The 22623-nt window shown below is 36.9% G+C and overlaps 1 protein-coding gene across 7 annotated transcripts in view; it reads right to left on the reverse strand.

The window, feature by feature from the left end:
- The window catches only part of Nol4 (nucleolar protein 4), a 286589-nt gene extending 264789 nt beyond the window's left edge, over positions 1 to 21800 (reverse strand). For all 7 annotated transcript variants that reach the window (XM_042675198.1, XM_042675197.1, XM_042675193.1 and 4 more), the window contains exon 1: positions 21537 to 21800. In XM_042675198.1, the coding sequence (XP_042531132.1) occupies positions 21537 to 21800 (264 nt within the window). The remainder of the gene's footprint in view (positions 1 to 21536) is intronic.
- Positions 21801 to 22623: the final 823 nt, after the last annotated feature.

A 22623-nucleotide genomic window follows, 5' to 3' on the forward strand; every position in this document is an offset into this window, starting at 1 on the left:
TGGGATTTTAAGTTTCAAAAGCTGACTTGGACTTGCACAAGTCTAAACCGCAGAGCTTCTGAAACCTAAATCCTGAAGAAAGTATCACATAATGTTGATACCATAAACAACAAACCTGAAACAGTGCTGTTTCCTCATTTCCAGTGAAATAACAATTCTCCCAGCAAGTGAAGAAAGAAAAAGGTTTCATTGTGATATTTCCATATATGTACATGACCCACTCTGTCATTTTCACCCTTTATTACTCTTTATTTCCTGCCCCTCTCTTTTTAAAAATAATATTAATGGGGGGCTGGGAAGGTGGCTCAGTGGTAGAGCGCTTGCCTTGCATGCCTGAGGCCCTGGGTTCGATTCCACAGCACCACATAAGCAAAATGAAAAAAGCCGGAAGTGGCGCTATGGCTCAAGTGGTAGAGCGCTAACCTTGAGCTGAAGAGCTGAGGGACAGCGCCCAGGCCCAGAGTTCAGACCCCACGACCGGACCCCCCCCAAAAAAATAATATTAATGGAATTATACTGTTTTATACCTTTTGGTGGTACTGAAGTTGGAACTCAAGTTTCTGCATTTGATAGGCAACTGCTCTACAGCTTGAGCCATAACTCCAGTTATTTATTTTTGAGCCACTGTCTAAAGTTATCTATACCATGATTCTCCTACTTATTTTTTGTACCTGGCATACACCACCATGACCTCATTTGCTCAGGTGAGGGTCTTGGGCTGGACTCAAGCTCTGATATCCCTGGGCTCCATCTTCTGAGTTCCCTGACCAGTTTATGATGCTATTTTTATTCATGCTTTGATGTTCTGAAGTTGCTGAGAAGTAGTACTTCTCTCTATGGCTCCCCAGTTTTAACACTCAAGAATTTCTAGGAAGGTAATCTCATCATGTTTGGGAACATCTTGAAATTTCAAATGTTTCAGGGGGTGGCATATCTTTTAAATATTTCTGCAGCCAATGTGGCTTGTGGGCTGTAAAACAGAGATCAGAAAAAATAGTTGCATATGACATGATAGTTGCCTAAACATCTAAGACCATCCCAAATTGCACATTTCCTATATTCATGATCCAGGGCTACCCAATGACAATTTACATAAAGGAGCAAGTAATATGGAGCATGGTATATATAAACAGAAAGCTAGTCCATCAACAGAAATCAAAGACCCAGTATCCTCTCAGCTATAAGACTAAGACTCTATAATCATCATTTTTAAACTTTAGCACTCCTGACAATGAAATAACTCCGGTTTCATGAAATTACCAAGAATGAACTAATATTATGTTTCTGATTTCATCTTCTCTTCTACCCCTTATTCCTTGGGTAGATATTGGGTAGATATTAAGATATTCCTTGGGTAGATATTGGGTAGATATTAAGATATTCCTTGGGTAGATTTAAGATATTTCTCTTTTTTTGTAGTATATTTACTGCCATAACTTTTTTGTCAGTTTTTCCTTTATCCAGGGATTATATGGAGTAATCTGTAAATCTTTGAGGATTTTCCAGGTCACTTTTACTATTTATTTGCAGTTGAATTCTTCATGGTTATAGAACAATGTTATTATCATGGCATATATGGTTGCGTATATATGTCTACATTAAACCCTGACCAAAGTGATGCTATAACTTTGCTTTTTAACTGTCATGCATATTTAAAATAATTTAGAGGATAAAATACGTGTAAATTCTGTTGCAAATATCTCTCTGTCATTTACCTTTTTTCTTCAGCATTTCAACTGAGAATAACTGTACAATGTCTTTAATTTGAAAGATATTTTCCTTAGTTACATGATTCTTTTCTCTCAGCACTTGAAAAAGATGGGCTCATTGTCCCATGACTATTGGCTCCAGGAATTCTGATGAGAAATCTGCAGTGATTTGAATCATTATGTGCCTATATATAATGTACCATTTTTGCTTTGCTGTTTTCAAGATGATTTTTCCTTCAGCACTTTTTAGTGATATGCTTGGGGATAATCCTGAGCTCATTCTGTTTAGAGTTCATTGAGCATCTTGAATTGGCCTATAGACAAAGCTTCCTAACTTTCAACAATTACTTTTCCTTCTTTTTCTTCCTCATCGTCTAATTTCAGTGGCACAAACATTTGATCCTTTGAAATAATCCTATAGATCCCTAAAGTCTCTCTATATGTATTTAACTTTTATGTTTTATTTTCCATATAGGATATTTTTGTTAATTGTTTTTATTGGGGGTGGCAGTCCTGGGCCTTGAAGTCAGGGTCTAGGTGCTATCCTGGAGCTTTCATGCTCAATGCTAGCTCTGTATCACTAGAGCCACAGTTCCACTTCTAGCTTTTTGCTGGTTAATTGGAGATAAGTCTCATGAACTTTCCTGCCCCAGCTAGCTTCAAAATGAGATCCTCAGATCTCAGCCTCCTGAGTAACTAGGATTACAGGCATGAGCCACTGGCATTCTATCCTTTTTTTTAATTGTGTGAGGTATTTAGCCATTGAATTCAATCCAGGGAATTGTAGATATTAGGAAAGCAAACTATCATTTGAATTCTATATCATCCCCTTTTCAAAATAATTTCGCTTCTCAGATGGGCTTTTGTTGAATTTACACAAAGAAGTCTGGAATTCACAATTCCTGTTTCTCTATCCCAAGATAGGCATGTTCCACCATACCCAGACTTATTGATCTATATTTCAAATTCACGAACTCTTTCAGATACCATCTTCATTCTACTCATGGGCCATCTAGTGAATTTTTATCACTTACTCATTGGAAATATTTGCATTTGATTCATTTTCAATTTCTCTTTCTCTAAGAATGTCTTTATTTCCATGAAGATTATTTTTACTGCATACATAAAGCATGGCTTTAATAGTTGCATTGCAGATCCTTCATAATTTCAATATCTGACCCAACCATATGTTAACATCTATTAAATATTTTCTCATAAAAATGTCTCCAATTTTCATTGTTTCCAGTGTAATTTCAGGTTGTCCCTGAATATTAATTGAGAGTTTGGTATTGTTAAAATTCCTGTGGGGTGGAGGGGAATTGGTGTGTTTTGGTAACATGCTGTGCTTCCTCTTAAGACTCACACCACAAGTTCTATCTTGCCTTCCCAGTAATGATTTCAGCATCATCTCAGTTCTTAAAATATTTGACTTTGTTCCTGTGGGTATACCAGGCATATGTGTGGCTCAGTGGTTAGTCTGGACTTGTGCAGACTATTTTCATAGCTTGAAAATAAATTTAGTATATTACAAAGATCTAGGGGATCTTCTCCATGGAATTTGCCACACACTTTCTCCATTTGCAATGCCTTTCTTTTTATCTCATTCCTCTGGCCTAAAACCCTCAGTTCCTCTTATAGTTGCTTTCTTCAGTGTACAATTCCATGGGACTGAGACTATCTTCAATAAAGGAGTAAACAGGAAAGAATTAATAGGAATATATACTAATTTGCCACTGGGAAACTTTTTTCTCCCATTCCTCTGGCCAAGGAGACAGATTTCCCACTCTGATTTCAGTGGCTTCTCTGCTGACATACACACCAGCACAGCAGCCACATGAAAACATCAGAGAAAACAATAAAAGGACCCCATCACATCCCTTAATGGCAAGACCCTTTCCCTTAGTCCTCTAAGTTTCCCTCAGTGAGACCACATTGAATTAATTCCAGGAGATAATATGAATGGGATTAGGAGTAAGAAACTCCCAGCTATGTCCTGTACTCTTGCAGTTGATTTTTATTCTATTCTTCCTAGTGCTGTTTGCTACTCAGAGCTCCCAGGGAGTTGATTTGCTGTTTTTTTTCACTATTGTGAGTATAATCAGTGGCATAGATGGTTCCATGCAACCTTTACTACCTTGGCCAGGCTCAGAAGACCATGTGTTAAGTTTCACACAAATAACTATGACTCTAACCCAGAACGTCCATATCAGTGATTCCCCCAGATGACTGTTAAGCACATTAAAAAGATGTCTAGCGCTTAATGAGAGGAACAGCTTTTCATTTTTTCTTAGAAACTAAGAAATTTCATGTAAAGTCCTCCATGTTTTCCAAAATTATTTCTCACCCTCCAAAACACACACACACACACACACACACACACACACACACACACACACACACACACAGAAGCACATATCTATCTTTTGTTGAAAAAGGCTTATTAATAGACAGTGAGACACTAAAAATAGTAAAGAAAATTCTGTTACCAATATTTGAGTAAGTATTTGTGAAGCATTAAAAATTCCTATGTAGTAACATCTGGAAAAGTTTATAACACGAACTCAAAAAGTTATGCTAGGTGCAAGGGCACCGGTGCCTCACTCAGTATGTTGGTATCTGAGGATTGTGGTTCAAAAGCCAGTCCAAGCAAGAGACTGTGAGACTCTTATTTCCAATAAACTTTTCAGAAAAAGATGAAAGCGGCACTGTGGCACAAGTGGGCAAGCACTAGCTTTGAACTCAAAGAGGCTCAGGGACAGTGCCCAGGCCCTGAGTTCAAGCCCCAGTACTGGAAAAAATTTGGGATGCATTTAATTTCCTACCTGGTATTCATTTTTGTTCCCTTTCAGTAAATGTTTGGAGGTCTTATCACTGTGCATAAGTTGCTCAAATACAGAAGCTCAGAACTCAACCAAAATTTCTGAAAGATTGAAAGTGTGTGTGTATATATGTATATATATAAAACCTATCTTAATTTTTATTGAGAAACATAATGGATATTTTCACTATTAGATTTCAGCCAATGCAATCATTCTCTTTAATAAATTCCATAGGAATTCCAATAATCAAAAAGGGCTTGTTAAACAAGTATTTTAAAAGGATAAAATAATAGTGATTAATTTATGACCTCAGGAACTTACATACAGGTGGGAACATTTTTCTCCATAATAGGGTTAAATCTTCAGGAAATACTAAGTACTACCAACATGAAAATATTTTATGGAACACTAAATATATGTAACCTTTAACTCATATATGATTAAAGTACCAATTATCACTTTCTTCCTATGTTAATACATAAATACAAAGTTTAAAGGAATAAAAGTAAGTATTCAGCCAGGCACTGATGGCTCATGCCTGTAATTCTAACTACTCAGGAGGCTGAGATCTGAGGATCACAGTTCATAGCCAGCCTGGGCAGGAAGTCTGTGAGACTCTTATCTCCAGTTAATCACCAGAAAACTGGAAGTGGCACTGTGGGCTCAAGTGGTAAGAGTGCTTGCCTTGAGCTGAAGAGCTCAGAAACAGCATCCAGGCTCCAGAGTTCAAACCCCATGACTGACCAAAAAAATTAACTTTAATTCTTATTTCTATTTAATATAGAAGTGTGTTAAATTATTAAATAATTTAAATTTAAATAATTTAAATTTAAATTAAATAATTATTAAATAATTAAAATAATTGTTAAATTATTTTGCTAGTGACAAAGATTTTTTTCTGTAGGCACTGGTCCACTGATTCCCCTCCAAAGTACAGAAAGTATCATAATATTCTGGTGATTTCTAGTTCTAATTACATTAAAGTAAAATGAGAACATTGCTTCTATTTTACAAAACAAGCTATGTAGTACAGAAATATTCCAGGTTTTCTTTTCTATTTTCTAAGTTGTCATTAGTGATTCATATTTATATTGAATCATCAATCTTGCATTCTTGTAGTCAGTATATCATTTTAAATATTTAAGTCATATAATTATATTAAGTATTTTTCAAAAGGATGTGGGACAAATATGACCAATGCTAAACCTACAATTCACTTCTGTATTACAAAGTGCAAATAACTACACAGTAGTCTACACGGTAGTCTCTGTGACCTTAGAATCAGTCAATCTGTTGTATAGAAGAAAAAGAGCATTTTGTTTAATTTACTAGCAAGCTTTTTAGAGGGCTTTCATTATGTCTCTAGGTAGTTTATCCTCTAGTCTTTTTTTTTTCTTTGATCAGTCGTGAGGCTTGAACTCTAGGCCTGGGCACTATCCCTCCGCTCTTCAGCTCAAGGCAAGCACTCTACCACTTGAGCCACAGTGCCACTTCCGGATTTCTGGTGGTTTGTTGGAGATAAGAGTCTCACGGACTTTCCTGCCTGGGCTGGCTTTGAACTGCTATCCTCAGATCTCAGCCTCTTGAGTAGCTAGGATTACGGGGGTGAGCCACTGGTGCCCAGATTATGCTCTAGTCTTATATGTCTGAAATGATGTTTAGGCATGATTACAGATTAACTGTGTTGATTTTAAAGTTTAAATTTCAGAGAATGATTTTATTGTCTCTATTTGAAATTTCTAGGATATATAGGGAATATACTGTCAACAGGAAAATGCAAATTAGCCTTCATAACATATAGTTTTTAAATAGAGAGACAATTACAATGAAATGAACCTCTTGATGGCTTATATAAGATAGAAGCAGGTAATTTTCTCTCACCTTATAGTAAGTAGTATGCCCAGTTACTGTCTTATTAATTATGAATTTGTAGATAAAAACCTTTAATAGTTCAAGGTAAATGTCACCTTATCCTTGTTCAAATTAGTGTTGATTCTAAATTAATATATTCCAAACTAAGGAGACCAAACAGGTAACCGAATTAATTGTTTGATAAGGGTAGCTTTAAAGAGAAAAATAAGCTATAACAAACAGCAAAACTCCTTCTTTGACTTGAGATAAATACCAATGTAAGCAGAGACTGCTAGATGAACAATGACCCACATCAGATAATCAAACAAACCGTTGATATTAGATTTGAAAAAAAATCTCATCTAATTAGGTCAATTGAGCTGAACATTGGCACTAATATACACAGCAAGGCATTAGATCCTCACATGGGCCACTTAGCGTTGCTCTGTGTCCCTAGATTAAACCCCTAAAGCCCTCTGGCCATCTGGTAACTGTAGCTAGGTCTAGTACAAAGCAAAAGGGAGACTGCATGATGAACAGCTCGAGGTTGTGAGTATCCCCATTCTCTGCAGGTATCCCAACAACAACAGAACCTTCAGAATGCAGCAATTGTTACTCTTATAATGATGTGTACCTTTGTCTAATGTTCAAATAACATTTTTTTTCTGAAAACATGTTACAACTAAAACAAGGGGAAAAAACTATCACCATTATCAAATCTCAGTCTGTAAAACAGGTTATTCTTTATTAACAATATTAAATTTCCATGTTCTGAACCTAATGCCTGAGTCTTCTAGTCTTCCAATAGTTCCAAAATACTTGAAAAAAATCGGTAACCATGAAGAAAGCGATGATCAATGAGTACTTGATTAAAATTAGGAAGAGTAGGACACAAGAGTCTATTGAATAAAACTTATACAGAGAGAAAAATGAAGAAAATCAAAATAAACTCAATGCAGACAAGGGAAACTCTTCATTTCCCTCTAATCTCTTAATGATAGAAAAAGAGCTGGTAGTTTCTGTGATTTTTCTATATTCTATTCCTCAAGTGCTAGGCAGATCTTCAAAATGTATTATATTATGTTAAAATATTCTTTAGAAACAAAATGAAAGAATGAGTTTATTCTAAAAATGAGAATCAATCTATCATTGTATTTTTCAATTCATCAAGTTTTCAAACTACATTAATGTACATTAATTAAAATTATGCTAATAATTTTTAGTAAATGTACTCCTAAGCTTCCATTCTACTCTAAAAATTAATCCATCTTACCTGTTATTTAGGAGATATATGTAATATTGAAATACATAATTTTTCCTATAAAACATGCTTTGTGGAATTTTTCTTTTCTTTTTATGGGGGTACAATGTCATAATGGCTGGCTCTGAACTTGAGATTTTCCTATTTCAAACTTAAATTCTGGGATTACAGGAATGCACCACCATGTCTGGCTTGATGAATGTACATATTCCAAACTGGAAGTCATTAGTCACTAAATACTTCAAATAATCTGTGATAATTATCAAAAACTATTAAATGGCCATATTAGGTATTTAAGGGAAAAAACAATTAAATTGTTAGTATCTATAACTTAAGTTATATATGATCTTAAATATTTTCTAAAATTGACCTTTTAAATTACACCAAAGGTTTGAAGAATGATGCATGAAAAGTAGTATGTATGTGTGTGTGTATATATATTTGGGACCTTTAACTGGGTAACTAATTACCAAAAATTGAATGGCTCTAAATCTCACTACTCTATCCTACTTTCTGGAGGTCAGAAGCTCAGCAAGACTTTAACTGGGGTTTAACATTCTACTGGGGTTCACAGCAAAAAGAAACCAAAGCATCATCCAGCATCTCCTTTGGCAGCTGGGCTGGGGAAGATGTACTTCCAGTGTCTCTTCAGTGGTTCACTGAAAATCCCTAGCATTTTGCCAGCTGTTCCAAATCTTATCTCTTCAGTCAAACTAACAGGCAACAAGATGTACTTATTGTATACAACACGATACATATTAAGGTATACGTACAATACAGAGTGTTTATAACTAGCTGACAAATCTAGCTAATTAGCAAATACATAATTTCATATAGTTGGCATTTTGGCATCTACTCCACAGTTTTCAAGAATATTCTACATTGTCATTAGCTATCCTCATCTGGCAGGCCAAAATATCTCAAATTTACTTCCCCTATTTTTCCTCCTCCTCACAAAACTACCATCTTATAAGCCCCATTCTATTCTCTACTTCTGTGAGACAAAATTACTTTATCATTTGATATATGAGCAAAATCCTGTACTATTTTTTTCTGGGCCTAATCATTTCACTTAACACAATGACTAACATGTTTGTGAATGTTGTCATAAGTACTACTTCAACATTTTTTTTTAAATTGTATTCACTAATATACTCACATATTTTTTGATACCTATTTTATCTTGCCATATTAATTTACTTAAAATAGATTAAGACTTAGGTGCTAGACCTGACACTTTGAAATTACTAAAAAGAAAACAGTAAAAAGGAAACAACAAATTAGTCTGAGCATTGTTTGTTATTCACTATGACCTCAAAACCATTAAGTGACAAAACTAAAAGTTCACAGACTGAAACACTTCCCGAAAAGGAAACAATCAATATGGAGGATAAGATAACTTAAAAGACCCAAGGAAGAATAGCAAATCACATGTCTGCTAAGGAATTATTTTCTAAAACATCTTAAGAATTGAAAACACTCAAGCAAGTAACTCCCCTAATTTTTAAAAGGGCAAAATACTTATTGAGCTATTTCTCAGAAAAATACATACAAATGACCCATAGGTTTAGGTGAAAAACATTCACCCTCCATTAACTAAAACCCCACCATGACTCATTACTTCAGTCCCGAAGAATGGCTTTTACCAAAAAGACAAAACCAAAAAGTGTTTGCAGAGTTGCAGTGAAAACGGGACCTTCATCACACTCTGGATGAGAGATACAAATTCATATCGCCATTATGGCAAACCAGACGATTCTTTTAAACGTTTTTTTAGAGGATGCAGCTGTCCTCTGTTAGAAATAGCTCATGAGGTATCTTGTAGGAATGAGGACATTAACTCAAAAGGAACTTAGCAAGGCAAAGTTTACTTCTGAAGAGCGCACCATCAGCCAAAAATCTGGCAAGCAAGCACTTGTAAAGCAGACTTGCTTCTGCCTTTTGATCTCTAACACCGCAGGTTCTGCCCCTCGGCTCCGATTGGCTGAGCGCAGTTTCACAAAAGGATGTGGTTTAACTAAAAGGCTACAACTAAAATTCAAGGAGCTTCTAACAGGAAGTCTTAATTAAAATGCTCAGGAAAAAGCTGTATGTAACTAAAATGTAATTAACAAGGGTCAAGCCACCTGGCCAATGCAGGAACCCTTCAGAAAGTTCTCTGAAGTACAACAGAAAGGAAGCAAACTACTCTGACAGAAAAGAGGCTTTGCTCACGCCCACTAGTTTGTACATAGACAAAGAAATAAGAAAGCAGAATGTCAAACCAAAACCTATCGTTGATCACAATACCGTTCACAGTAGTCAAGATATGCAGTGAACCTCAATGCTCTAACCATTTGTCTCCCTCCGTCTCAGCAAGCGAGAAGCTCCCTCAGATGAATTGCAATTCAGTCTCTGAATCAACCTGATTTATTTTACTACCATTGGGGGAAGGGGCAGCTGCAACAATTCAAAAAGAAAAAAAAACACTTAAAAATTTATGCTTTTAAAAGGATACTGTGAGCCTGAGGCTCTTGGCTCAGCCTGTAATCCTACCTACTCAGAGGGCTGAGGGCTGAGGATTGTGGTTCAAAGCCAACCCCTGGCAGGAAAGTCTGTGAGGCTCTTATCTCCAATTAATCACCCGAAAACAGGAAATGGTGTTGTGGCTCAAATAGTAGAGCACTGGCCTTGAGCTGAAGAGTTCAGGGACAGCTCCCAGGCCTAGAGTTCATGCCCTGTGACCAACAGAAAAAAACTTTTTTTTTTAAGTGTACTGTGATCAAGCCAGACCATCAGAAAAAGCTCCCCTTCTTAAAGCCAAATTTACCATCCAATAAAACACAACTATAAGAATGTTAGTTGGTCTTATCCTTATCCTTCAGACCAATGTCATATACAGGTTTTACAGGTGAGAGTAATTTTGAAATCATCTTAGAATTCCAACTACTAAATATACACTAAAATTGAAAAACCATGAGTACCCTTATTGGTAGAAACAGGCATATAATTAAAAATTAAAAGACATATGATCCAGAAACAAACAAGATTTCAATTAATTTCCTAAAAGCACAAACTTCATTTAAAGGAATACTTTATTTTTTTTACTTTGAAAATATCTATATGAAAAGTATACATAGGATTCTCTACTTGGGATTTATTTTTCCACTGAGAAATCCTCACAATTACATATGTGATAACAACCAAGTGGTCAACAATTATTTCTCATGTCAAGAGAAAAGAAAGTCTGTTTATTATGAGATGTTTTGACTAATTCCTTTTGGGTACCATTTTGGTCCATTTTTCTAAATTTTATAGAATTATATTTTATCATATTTTATTGAAATTAATAGAGCTAAGGGCCAGTAAGCTCACATCTGTAATCCTGGCTACTCATGGGGCTGAGCTCTAACAATTGCAGTTCAGATAAAGAATAGCCAGAAAAACCTGCCAGATTCTATGTCTAATTAACACCCCTCTCCCCAATATATAGTCGGGAGACGTGGCTCAAGAGGCAGAATAACAGCCATGAGTGATAAAGACAAGCGAAAGTTCAGTGCCCTGAGCTCAGTGTCCCCGTATTGGCACATATACACAAAAAGGTAACTTAGGATATGATTCCGTGCATATGTATATTTTGCAACATTCATAAATCACTGAGAGACAAAAAGGCCTTAACTGGAAGTCTCCCTAAATTATGACTGTCTTGCTGAAAAACTTTTGACAGCATCTGCTCCCTACAAAGTGAAATCTAAATTCCAACTAGGCACTGGAAGCTCATCACAATTTCACCCAGTCTACTTTTCTAACCTAATCTCCATTATGACATACACACTTCAGCTGATCTAGACTGTGCACTCTCTCTTGAACATAGCTTGGATGAAATAATCTATCCCCTGGAAGACACATCAAATATGCATAATAGCTTAATGGATGTTATGGGTCGATATGGTTATGACATTACATTAATTTTGTAATAATTATAGCAACATCTTATAATGCAGGCAGAAATATATTAGCTGAAGTGTAAGGTCTTAACCATAATGTTCTATTATGAGGCAATTGTGCACTGCCGATTAGAATAGGTGTATGTACAAAGTTGCATATATACACCTCAGGGAGTACAAAAGAGTAGCTATTGTAGTGAAGAAGAAAGTATTAAAAGTTAGGTTTGCATATAATAACCTTAACCCTACATATTTATAATCTAATATAATTTCTATTTCATGTCTTAAGTATTAATGTATTAAAGACTAAATAGCATACATATAATTTATAATGCATTATAATTTATAATGTTTATTTTTAGCAGTCAGGGTACCTTAATTTTACAATTTTGGGACAAGTATCTTAAAGACTGGATCTGATTGAAATAGTTTCTTACCCTCAAGCTGTGTGGATTTTAGAAATTCACCATAATGTTCACATCTCTACAATAAAGTGTTAATATCCCAGGACCACTGTGAAAATGGTTGAATTTTGTTTAAGGTTGAAAAAGGTTGAATTTTGTTTAAGGTGATTAGGTGCAATTATTGACCTACAATAAGTGCTACTAAGTATATATTATTGTTAATATTATACTAAGACATTATTAATGAAGTAACACTATTAATATAGTGTTAAGGTATTGCTATAGTATTATCACTAATTATATTATATGGAATATTTCTTTTTTAATATATTTTAAATATTGTTATTGTAGAGGTAATACACAGAAGGGTTTGTTACAAAAGTTAGGTAATGAGTACATTTCTTTTCGAAAAATGCCACCCTTGCTGGTTCTCTTTTCCAGTCTTTCCCTCTGTCCTCACCCACAAATTGTATAGTACATTTTGTACACGGTGTCTAGTGAGTACCACTACCACATTTGTTAACCCCTTGTCCCTCTATTTCTGTGACCCTCTAATCCTCCCAGAGACAAATAAGCTAACAAACAAAACAAAAGGAAAAGACAACAAAAACCTCATTTCTGTTTCTTGGAGTTCATTTCATAAAAATTGTTTTAAGTTTGATATGAGTTCATTTCATAAAAATTGTTTTAAGTTTGATATATATAAACATGTACATAGCTCAAATATTTTAATTGCATAAAGATGTATTGCCACTAAAGAGCTCTAGGTGGAAGCCAATTCACCCATTTCTTAGTCTGAAAGAGTGCCTATCTTTATATGTTATTAGTGAGACACAAATGATGAACATTATGGCATTTCCCTAAGAATTAAAAATATAACTGCTTTATGTCCCAACAATCCTACTGTTAGATATATAACCAACTCAGAGGAGGATCTTAACGAAGAATTTAACATACGTTGTCATAGTAGCAAAATTCACAAAGCCAGGAAATAGAGAAAAAAACTAAAAGTCAACAACAGCAGAATATATATATATATATATATATATATATATATATATTTAGGGTTTAGTGGAATATTAGTCAGTCTTTAAAAAAAGAAGGAAATCTTGTTACATATTATAACCAGAATGAGATTTGAGCACATTGGAATCACACAGAAAGAGTAAGTCACAAAATGAAAAATGCTATTTAAACTGAATACTGGTTTCATGGAGGGCAAATGGGAAGAGGGAGTTGCAAATTAATAGAGTTTTACTTTTGTGCGATGCAAAAGTTCTGGAGAATTTGTTAGGAAATGGAAAGACTTGGAGAAAATTTGTATTTACTGAAATAAGCCAGGCCCCCAAAATCATAGGTCCCATGGTTTCCCTTATTTGCAATAACTAGTATAAGTTCAGGACAAGCAGAACAGGTCAAAAGCTGTGTACATATGACCATATAAGATGATGTTAAGCAAAATGGACCCCAAGATAGGGACATAAATAGTTTTTTTTTCTTTCTTGCTATTGTTTTTAACGTATTTATAATGAACTACGTGATTTTTTTTTGTTTCTTTGGTATGTTCCTCCCCACGGTATAAACCCTGCTGTTGATTCTGATGCCCTGCATCTTGTATATACATTTTTCTTATTTGGGGAAAGGAAAAAGCAAAATGCTAAATATGGATACAGGTTGACACATTGTAACAATGAGATGTAAAGACACTATGTTGAAACCGAACTTTACAATGTGGGGGGTGGGGTGTTTGGAGAAGGAAAGGATGGTAGGGGAAAAACAAAGGAGAAGGCAACAATGCTCAATAGGAAATGTACTCATAACTTTACTCATGTAACTGTAACCCCTCTGTACAGTATTTTCACAATAAAAACATTTTTTAAAAAGTTCTGGATATATTTGTAAAAAGAAATATACTTAACACTAGCTGCACATTAAAATAATTAAGATGGTACATTTTATACTGCATTTTTTACCATAAACAGATACATGTGTGGATTGATGGAAGGATAGTTAGATGGGCAAAGATAAAAATATAGACAACATTAGATAGCTTTTACATGTGGTTTTAGATTGGCAAGCACACTTTATTCTACAAATAATGAGAATGATTTGATCACATTAAAAATCATTTGGGGTAAAATTACCAAGCATCAAGCAACTGGCATGTTGTATATATGGTAAAGTAAGTCTGGAATAGGGTGGTATGGTGTTATATGGCAGAAGTAGTATGCTAAAGGTGGTATGGTTTGGTACAGTACAAAAAGATATGATAAAAAATCTGATGGCTTCTAGAGATATTAAGGTGTGTCAAGAACTGATTGCAAGGAGGGAACAAAAATGTAGACCAACTTTGTCACAAGAGTAAGTATACTGTGCTGTCAGCCCTACAGAAAGAGAATTTTAAAAGAAGAGAAATTCGGAAGAACTAGAATGAGGAAGATAGAGAAAAGTCATTTTGAAACAATTCAACTTGAGTTATTTTGGGATAGTTCAGTGAAAATATCCAACTGAAAATCAAAAATACAAATTTAAAATTCAGGAAATTCATTGGAGGGGCTGGATTTTTATGTTTTTTATTGTAAAAATACTGTACAGAGGAGTTACAGTTACATGAGTAAGGTAATGAGTACATTTCCTATCGAGCATTGTTACCTCCTCCTTTGAGGAAATTTATATTAAATCATCCAAATACAGATATGACTAACTCCAAGGACTTAAATACCATTATCTATGAGAAATAGAGAGATAAGGAATTCAAATATAAATGAAATTCCTCAGTTGTAAAGAAAAAAGATAAAAAAATTCATGAAGTTGAGGAGAATATTTTCGTTATAATTTTAAACAGCACATCTGTCTACAATGTTCTGAGGGAAAAAAAAGTAAGATAAGGAATCTATAACTAATTCAAGGAATAAGACAAATATTCTCAATTGTATAAAAACCTCATAGAGAGAGTACAGAACATTAACCATTCTTTTCTTTTTCTTTTCGTATCTTTTTTTTTTTTTAGTCAGTCATGGGGCTTGAATTCAGGGCCTGGGCGCTGTCCCTCAGATCTTCAGCTCAAGGTTAGTGCTCTACCACTTAAGCCAATCCACAGCACCACTTCCAGTTTCTGGTAGCTTATTGGAGATTTAAAAAAAAAAGTAAAAGAGTCTCATAGAACTCTATGAGCCTGGGCTGGCTTTGAACTGTGATCCTCAGATTTCAGCCTCCTGAGTAGCTAGGATTACAGGCACCTGGCTACTGAACCATTCTTTAGGGGGGGAAAAAATTATGATCAGAAGTTAAATCAGGTCAAATCAAAGAAACTTGAAGTCAAGTAAAACCAGGAAAAAGCATAACTAATATATACTTAGATATTAACAAAGTTCACTGAAAACCACATTCTATATTATAACATTAATATTAAAACTATTGATCATATAAATATAATTATGTAAGAAATGTAAAGAAATGTAATATATAATAATCATAGTAAGCCGATGTAATACAAACAAGAAATAATGTAATATAAAAATAGTAGGAAATGAAACTGTACCTTTGCCTTATTTATCATTGGAGAAAATGATACAATAAAAAATTGAAATTTTAGTTGAAAAAAGAATAATGCAATTTAGGAAGTTTCCATAATTTTATTTATTAACTTTTATTGCCTAATTACTGACTTTTATATTCTGTTTTTGTTTTAGTTACTTTATCTTATTCTTATTTAAATTAGTGTATAGTGATTATTCCAGCTCTGGGAAACTTCCTGCTCTCCATATATATGAATTATTATGTCTAACCTTTCTAAAAATATATTTATGTATGCTATACATGTATATATATAGAGAGAGATACATCTAGACTATGTTAATAATTAGGAAATAGTGGTTGTATCTAGATGGAAGTTTTGGCATGGTGTTTTTAAATTTTCTTCTGTCCATGTCACTCAGACTAAATATGTATCACATTAACTAAATCAAGGCTATTCATTTTCCAAAAATGGAAGAGTCAGGATATTTGATTACTGCACATATATATACATAGATGCATAAGCATGTTGCACATAACTATATATTTTTTCTAGATATAATTTTGAGTTTATAACAGCCGTATAATCAAAACTACATCATGATATTCTTTATTTTACCCATAATAGTTAGAATCATTTCTGTTACTATATTTATGTTGTAGTCTTTTCACATGGTTTTGTGCATCTAGAAATATATATTGTACATATTTTTATCGACGTTACGCATTACCTAGTACATGTTATTCCTAATACATTATTATTATTATTATTATACAAAAGCAGGCAACTATTTTGACATTTTACAAGAGGAAGCTACACCTGCTTGACAGCAGCAGTAAATGTCAGAGCCAGGATTTAAACCCGAGTCTAAAATCTGTACTCTACCTACTGTGTCTTATTTCTCATCATCAATACATAAATTCATATCTTGTTACCTAAAGATCATAAGCATGAATAAATGTAATTTAAAGCACACTAGAGTCACCTCATTTGTCCCAATTAGACAACAAAAAGACTTAGCCAACGTAAGTGTGATCAGGGAAAAGTCCTTATGATACTGACTTAAGGTGAAACTCTTGACAGAAGATTTATTTGTTATCTCCATGTGTCTAATGCCTCATCTCTCCTCTACCCTTTGGGGTGAGTGTAGAGTTAACTCTTGATGAGCAAAACCCTAGCTGGCCTAGAATGTTTATAGAAGCAAAATACATGTATATTGAGTCTTGCTCACCCCCTTATATTTATTGCCATTACTATTAAGACTGGAAAGAGACAATGCAAAGTCAACATCCACTTTCTTAGAAAACAAGTCTTGGCAGTCCTCATATACCAAGAGAATCTAATGTGCTCCTTATCTTTGAGAAGTTATTGCTACAAATTTCCTGCCCCTTGATACTCATGAAAATGGTAAAAATGTATGCAGGCACTGTGCAAGGAACCTATCATAGACAACTTATTCCTCACAACAACAAGAAACCACTCAAGCCAGCTAGTAAGTTAAATTGCTGGCATCCATTTCTGTGTGATGGTATTTTTTAATTTTAAATTTTGCCAGTCCTAGGAAATGAACTCTGGTCCTGGGCACTGTCCCTGACATTTTGTGCTCTACCACTTAAGCCACAGTTCCACTTCCAGATTTGGGGTGGTTAACTGGACAACGGAGTCCCATATACTTTCTTGCATGTGCAGCTCAAATCAGGATCTTAAGATTTCAGCCTCCTGAGGAACTAGGATTACAGGCATAAGCCACCAGCATCCACCTCATGCTATAGTGTCTTTGACACTGTGTGTTGGTTATCAGGAACAGAGCACTCTATGGAACTATACAAAATTAGTAGAAATGTGCTTCTACCTCAATGAGCACTATCAGAATCTGGCTCTGTGTCATAGATGCAAAGCATCACAATAGATTAAGGCCAAGTCATTCATGTTTTTTTTCTACAAAAAATTCCATATCCAGGTCTGCTATACAGTATATGATAACCAACATGAAGTTAGGATAGGTGAAAATGTTGTACAGATGCTACACACTATTATTTCCTTCTCCCTGACTAACATGAAGGATTTTTTTGACCCAAACAATAGTCAGAAAACTAACAAAACACTAGGTATTTCTGAACAAGCCCATGAATATTCATTCTAATCACTGTACTGTAATTATTTAGTAGTATGTACAGCCAGTACAACATGAATTCTAAAGTTACAGATTGAAAACAAAACATCATTTTTAACAAAATAACTAAAGATAATGCGTACTGCCTTCTGGATAAAAATTAACTGTTCTATAATAAAACAGATATAAAGAAAACACATAAAAGGTAAGTTTTAGAACTTAATGTCTATTTCTACAAATATTAGTCAAGAAAATACTACTTATGTTATTTGACTATATAGATTCAAATCATTACTTTCCTTATGACTAAAGACCAGTAAAACATGAGCCCACCAAATTTCTTCTCAATGTTTTATATAATACAATAGATTTTTAATGCATCAAAATGCTTTAGTGATTTTACCATGAGAAAAGAGTAGTAGATTCTTTTGTTATTTTTAATTTTACTATTCTAACTATCAAATAGGATAATATTTTTGGTTTGAACTAACTGCTGCCCCAAATCAAATACCAATCAGGATCTAAACACAAAACAAAAAATTGAACAGAGATACCAAATGAGTAACGTATAGCAACCCTACTTATGCTTACTTAAAATGATCCCAACTTAAAAGTTTGTTACTATCAGTAACAGTCATTTTATTTTTCAGAACTATTTAAAGTATTCCTCAATTCAATCTTTATGTTTCTAACACTTTTAATGCACTTTTAATGCAAAAGTATAGAAATAATACAATGGGGAAAAACACAGATGGGATGTTCAACAAATTTCAAATGTACAGACAAGTGCAGGTCCCACTCCAAACCTAAAACAGGATAGTGTTGCTTGGAGACAAAGCAGCATGTCCCTGGTTACATTGCAATCTAAACATCAGTGAGAGAGAGGTCACCTCAGCTTCAGAAATGGCTAGGACAAATATTAAAGGGCATGTTTATCTTTTTCAGTCGTCAACAATTTTTATTCTAAGTCAGTTGTCACATGCTGGCTTTTATTACCATTTAAACCTAGGAAAGAGAGGAAAGACAGTTTACGAAGCACATCTAATGGGAAATGGAGAGGTAGAATCAAAGCTTCTTTAACTAGAAGACTGAAAACTGGTCATGTGTAATTAAGTATATGTAATGTGTCTACTCTGCTCTTGTATAACCTCCCAGTTGCTATCTGTCTCCCTTTCTTTCATTAAACTAAAGTAGTTAATTAGCCTAGGCCTGTCCTCTCCCCTTTCTCTTTCCCTTTTCACAGTAATAATGATGTCTAATTATCAGTAGCAGTGGATTACGGCAACATCAGGAGCAAAGCATCCCTCACTTACAGCAAAGCCAGCCAAGCACCTTGAAACCTCAAGCAGCTTAGAGCCATTCTTACTCTACTTGAAAATAATACTGAAATACAACACTTCCTTTTAACCAAACATGCTTTTGAGGTAAATAAAAAATACACTTTTTATTTCCTCGATGATTTTATTCCTGCTATTATGAGGACAGATCAACATGTTCTTAAGGAAGAAATAATTTGAGATATGGGAAAACAGGATAAAAAAATCCTTTCCTTATTTGAAATGATGATTGGCTGTCTCTCAGAGAAGGTGGAGCCTATAATTCTGTTAGGAACAGTAGAGATTTTTCAGAAAGAAGCTGTAGTCAGTTCATGAATTATAAACAGGCTTCAATGTTTCAAATCAGGCTTGAATGAAGAACATTCTTAAATACTACATGAAAATCATTATCTAAGAATATCACCTGACAGATGACATTGTCTCCCATAAATATATGGAATCTTTACTGAAAATAGAAACACATGACACATTATTACTACTGGAGTTGTCACTATAATAGATGTCTTAGCAGTAGCTCTTTAACAAGTCAGCATTAATTTTTATATGAAATATAGTTATCAAACCAGGAATGCAGGTTTGAGTAAGTGACATTTGTGGTCATCTTGGTGCCTCTAGAACCATTTTAGCATCTATGCTATTTAGAATTGTAATTGGTGTTTTAAAAAGACTCACACATTAACACATATGATAGACATACCCAAATCTACACAAGTACAAACTCATTTGACCCATATACAAGTAAAGCTATCTGACAGCTAAACAGAGGGCCCTTAGATTAACATCAAAAGCAAAAAAAAAAAAGGCTACTAGCTAGCAATGTTTTCCTAAAGCCTATATGAAATTATTAAATAATACTTCAAGTAACTGTATCTTAACTGTTTTATTCATTCAGCTGGAATTCTAATTTACTTTCCCAAACAATAGATTATTTTATCTGGCACATTCTTAATGCTACTCCAAATATAAATGAATCAAAGCAATTCATTCTGTACAACAGACTTCTGGCTCATGCAGATGTAAATAAACCTCAAGTCTAATTCATGCCAATCTAGCCCTCATCACTTAGCAAGGCAAGACAATAATCTCATCGTTGTGTTTAACCATGTCACTTTAAAAGAGAAGGCTACATTTATAAAGATAACCTCTCAGAAACATTCCAACAATAGCACATCTAAATAATAAACTTTTACATGTGTTTCCCCAGTTCTTTATTTCCATTCCCCATTTGCCACGGGAATTCCAAAAGAAACGTACATCCTCCAAACAAACAACTACACCTAATTAATTTTGGGAAATCATAAACTGTTTCGTGCAAACCTGAAAGAGTCTTCCAAATAATGCTTTGAGAAGCTGTACCTGCCCATATTTCCAGGTGAAGGTACCTCTGTGAGAGATAGCATCGCCTTCCAGAGCCTCCTCTCTAGCCTCCTCCAGGAATATTGCACAAGGAAACAGTTGCCAGTAGGGGAGGGGAGAAAGGAGGAAAACGCTCAACAAATCCCAGAGCGAGGCAAATATACAAAGAGTGTGCATAGCTTCCCCACCCCTACTCCAGGCAAGCACACGCCTTAGCAGGAGGCAGAAAGGTCTTACGCCTTACATCTGCAATCCTACTTGGAGCCCCTAAAGCCCATCTTCTTCCTTCGAAAGGAAACCAAGGCTGCTGCCTACTCACCAGCCCTGCAGGCTGACGCCTGATGCCCGTGGGGCTGAGTTATGTTAGGCTCTCCTCCCATCAAAGCGCTTGGCTAAAGCTTTGTGGCCAACAGACCAGAGCCATCCCAGGAGAAACAAATACACACACTATTTGATTGCGCCCCAATTCATCTCTCTTTGTTGTGCCTCGTCTAGCTGTGGCTTTATTTGTGCAAATGGCAAGGAAGGAAAGGGGTGGAGGGAGAGCTCCAGACCTTATCTACAATGGAAATGGTCGTAGCAAGGATCTCGGGGATTGATCCCGGTCCCCGGACTGTGGGATGTCTCCCTGGCAAAGGTCTAACAATAACACCTTGACAGTGTCCTGGGGAAAAGCCCCACAATCACGGCTAACCGCGCCACACTGGGGCTTTTGTGCCAATGAGGAGACACTGGAGACTATTGATCCCAGTCATCTGTTCACAGAGCGAGCGGCTTGGAGGGGACGGGGGGGGGGGGGCGAAGAGAAGTGTTCCAACCTGGCCTTTATGCGCGGTGGTGGTGGCGCCAGGACACGCGCCAGGCACCCCGCGTAAAGACGTGGGACAATGGCCCAAGCCCGAGGACGCAGGGACGTGGGACGCTGGTGCTGCTGCCGCCGCTGCTGCTCAACCCTGGAAGAAAGCTCCTGCTGCGGGGGGTCGCTGAAGCCCGAAGGCTGGGAGGCCCCGTCCGCGCTTTGGAGGTGCGCTACCGCTTTAAAATAAAGGACCACAAAAGACTCGCTCCTCCGGTGGGGAAATTGCGCCTGGCTAATGCGAGTGGGGATGACTTGGGGAGGGGGTTGAGGAGGGTGGGGGCACACGAGCCAACAGTGGCTCAGGGCTCCCTCCCTCCCCCCCCTTCCTCCCTCCCCGCCGGGCTGCACTGGCAGACAAATAACAGAGGAAGGCGAGTCACTCACCGTGGTCTTGACCGGCACGTAGAGCACTTGCTTGGCGCAGCCGCCTCCGCCGCGGACCTCGTCCGGCTGGCCCAGCTGGAAGCCCTTCGATTTGACCCAGAATTTAAATTTGGCGTTATCCGTGGAGCTTGACTCGGAGCCGTTGAGGAGCTGGGCGATCCGCTCGTATTTTTTACGGGTCACCGTCTTGGTCTTGCCTGAGTCCCCGTAAGTCCTAAGGCACCAGTCCTGGAACTGGCGGTACATGTCGCGCTCGTTCTCCATGTTCCCTGCGCCCGGCCGCCGGCCCGAGGCTCCCGGAGCACTTCGCACCTGTTCACCCCAGGCTCATGAAAAATGTAGCCCAGGCCACGATGCAGGGACACGCGAGGTCCCGGCCGCCACGGGATGGAGGGTGGGGGCGGAGGGGGGGGGGAAGCCTGCTTCGGCTGGGAGGGGTGGGGGCAGCCGCGGGAAGAAGGGAGGAGGAAGGTCCGGTTGGGCACCAGCAATCGATGCCCAGTGCTACCCAGTCTGGTTCATTCGTAATGGTAATGGATGTCTCGGATGGACGCTTTTCTTGGCCCCTTTAGTATTGTGTGGTCAGGACCATCCCAACAGCATCTGGCCCCCAGGAGTTGGGCTTTTGAATAATTAAAATCGCATTCCTTGGTTTATTAAAAAAAAAAATCCCAATATTGACTTGAGATGGTCCCTCGACGCCTCGTCCCGGGCTGTGTCCGGGGCAGGGCAGGTGGAGCGCAGCGCCGCCGCCTCCTCTCCCCGCGCGCGCGCGCTCCCGGCCGGCTTCCGGGCGGCTGGCCCCGCGGTCCAGGAGCGGTGCCTCTCCGGAAAGCAGCTGCCCAGCCCGAGTGCGAGTGCCCAAGAGCGCAGTAAGGGCACCCGGGTCTCCCCTCCCTGTCCCCCCCACCCTCTCCCCGGGCTGTCGCTCCTCCTGGGTCCTACTCGTCTTTGGCCTTCTCTGTGACAGGCGTTCAGGAACCAGAAAGAAAGTTCTTACCTGTCTCGTGTGCCCGCCTATCAAATGTTGTTTTACAAGATTTTTGAGATAACCAAGGTATTCTGGACGTGATTTTAAAATGTCATT

This window comes from Dipodomys spectabilis, unplaced genomic scaffold, assembly GCF_019054845.1.
Source record: "Dipodomys spectabilis isolate Male_0828 unplaced genomic scaffold, ASM1905484v1 ptg000024l, whole genome shotgun sequence".
In the NCBI taxonomy this organism is placed as follows: Eukaryota; Metazoa; Chordata; class Mammalia; order Rodentia; family Heteromyidae; genus Dipodomys; species Dipodomys spectabilis.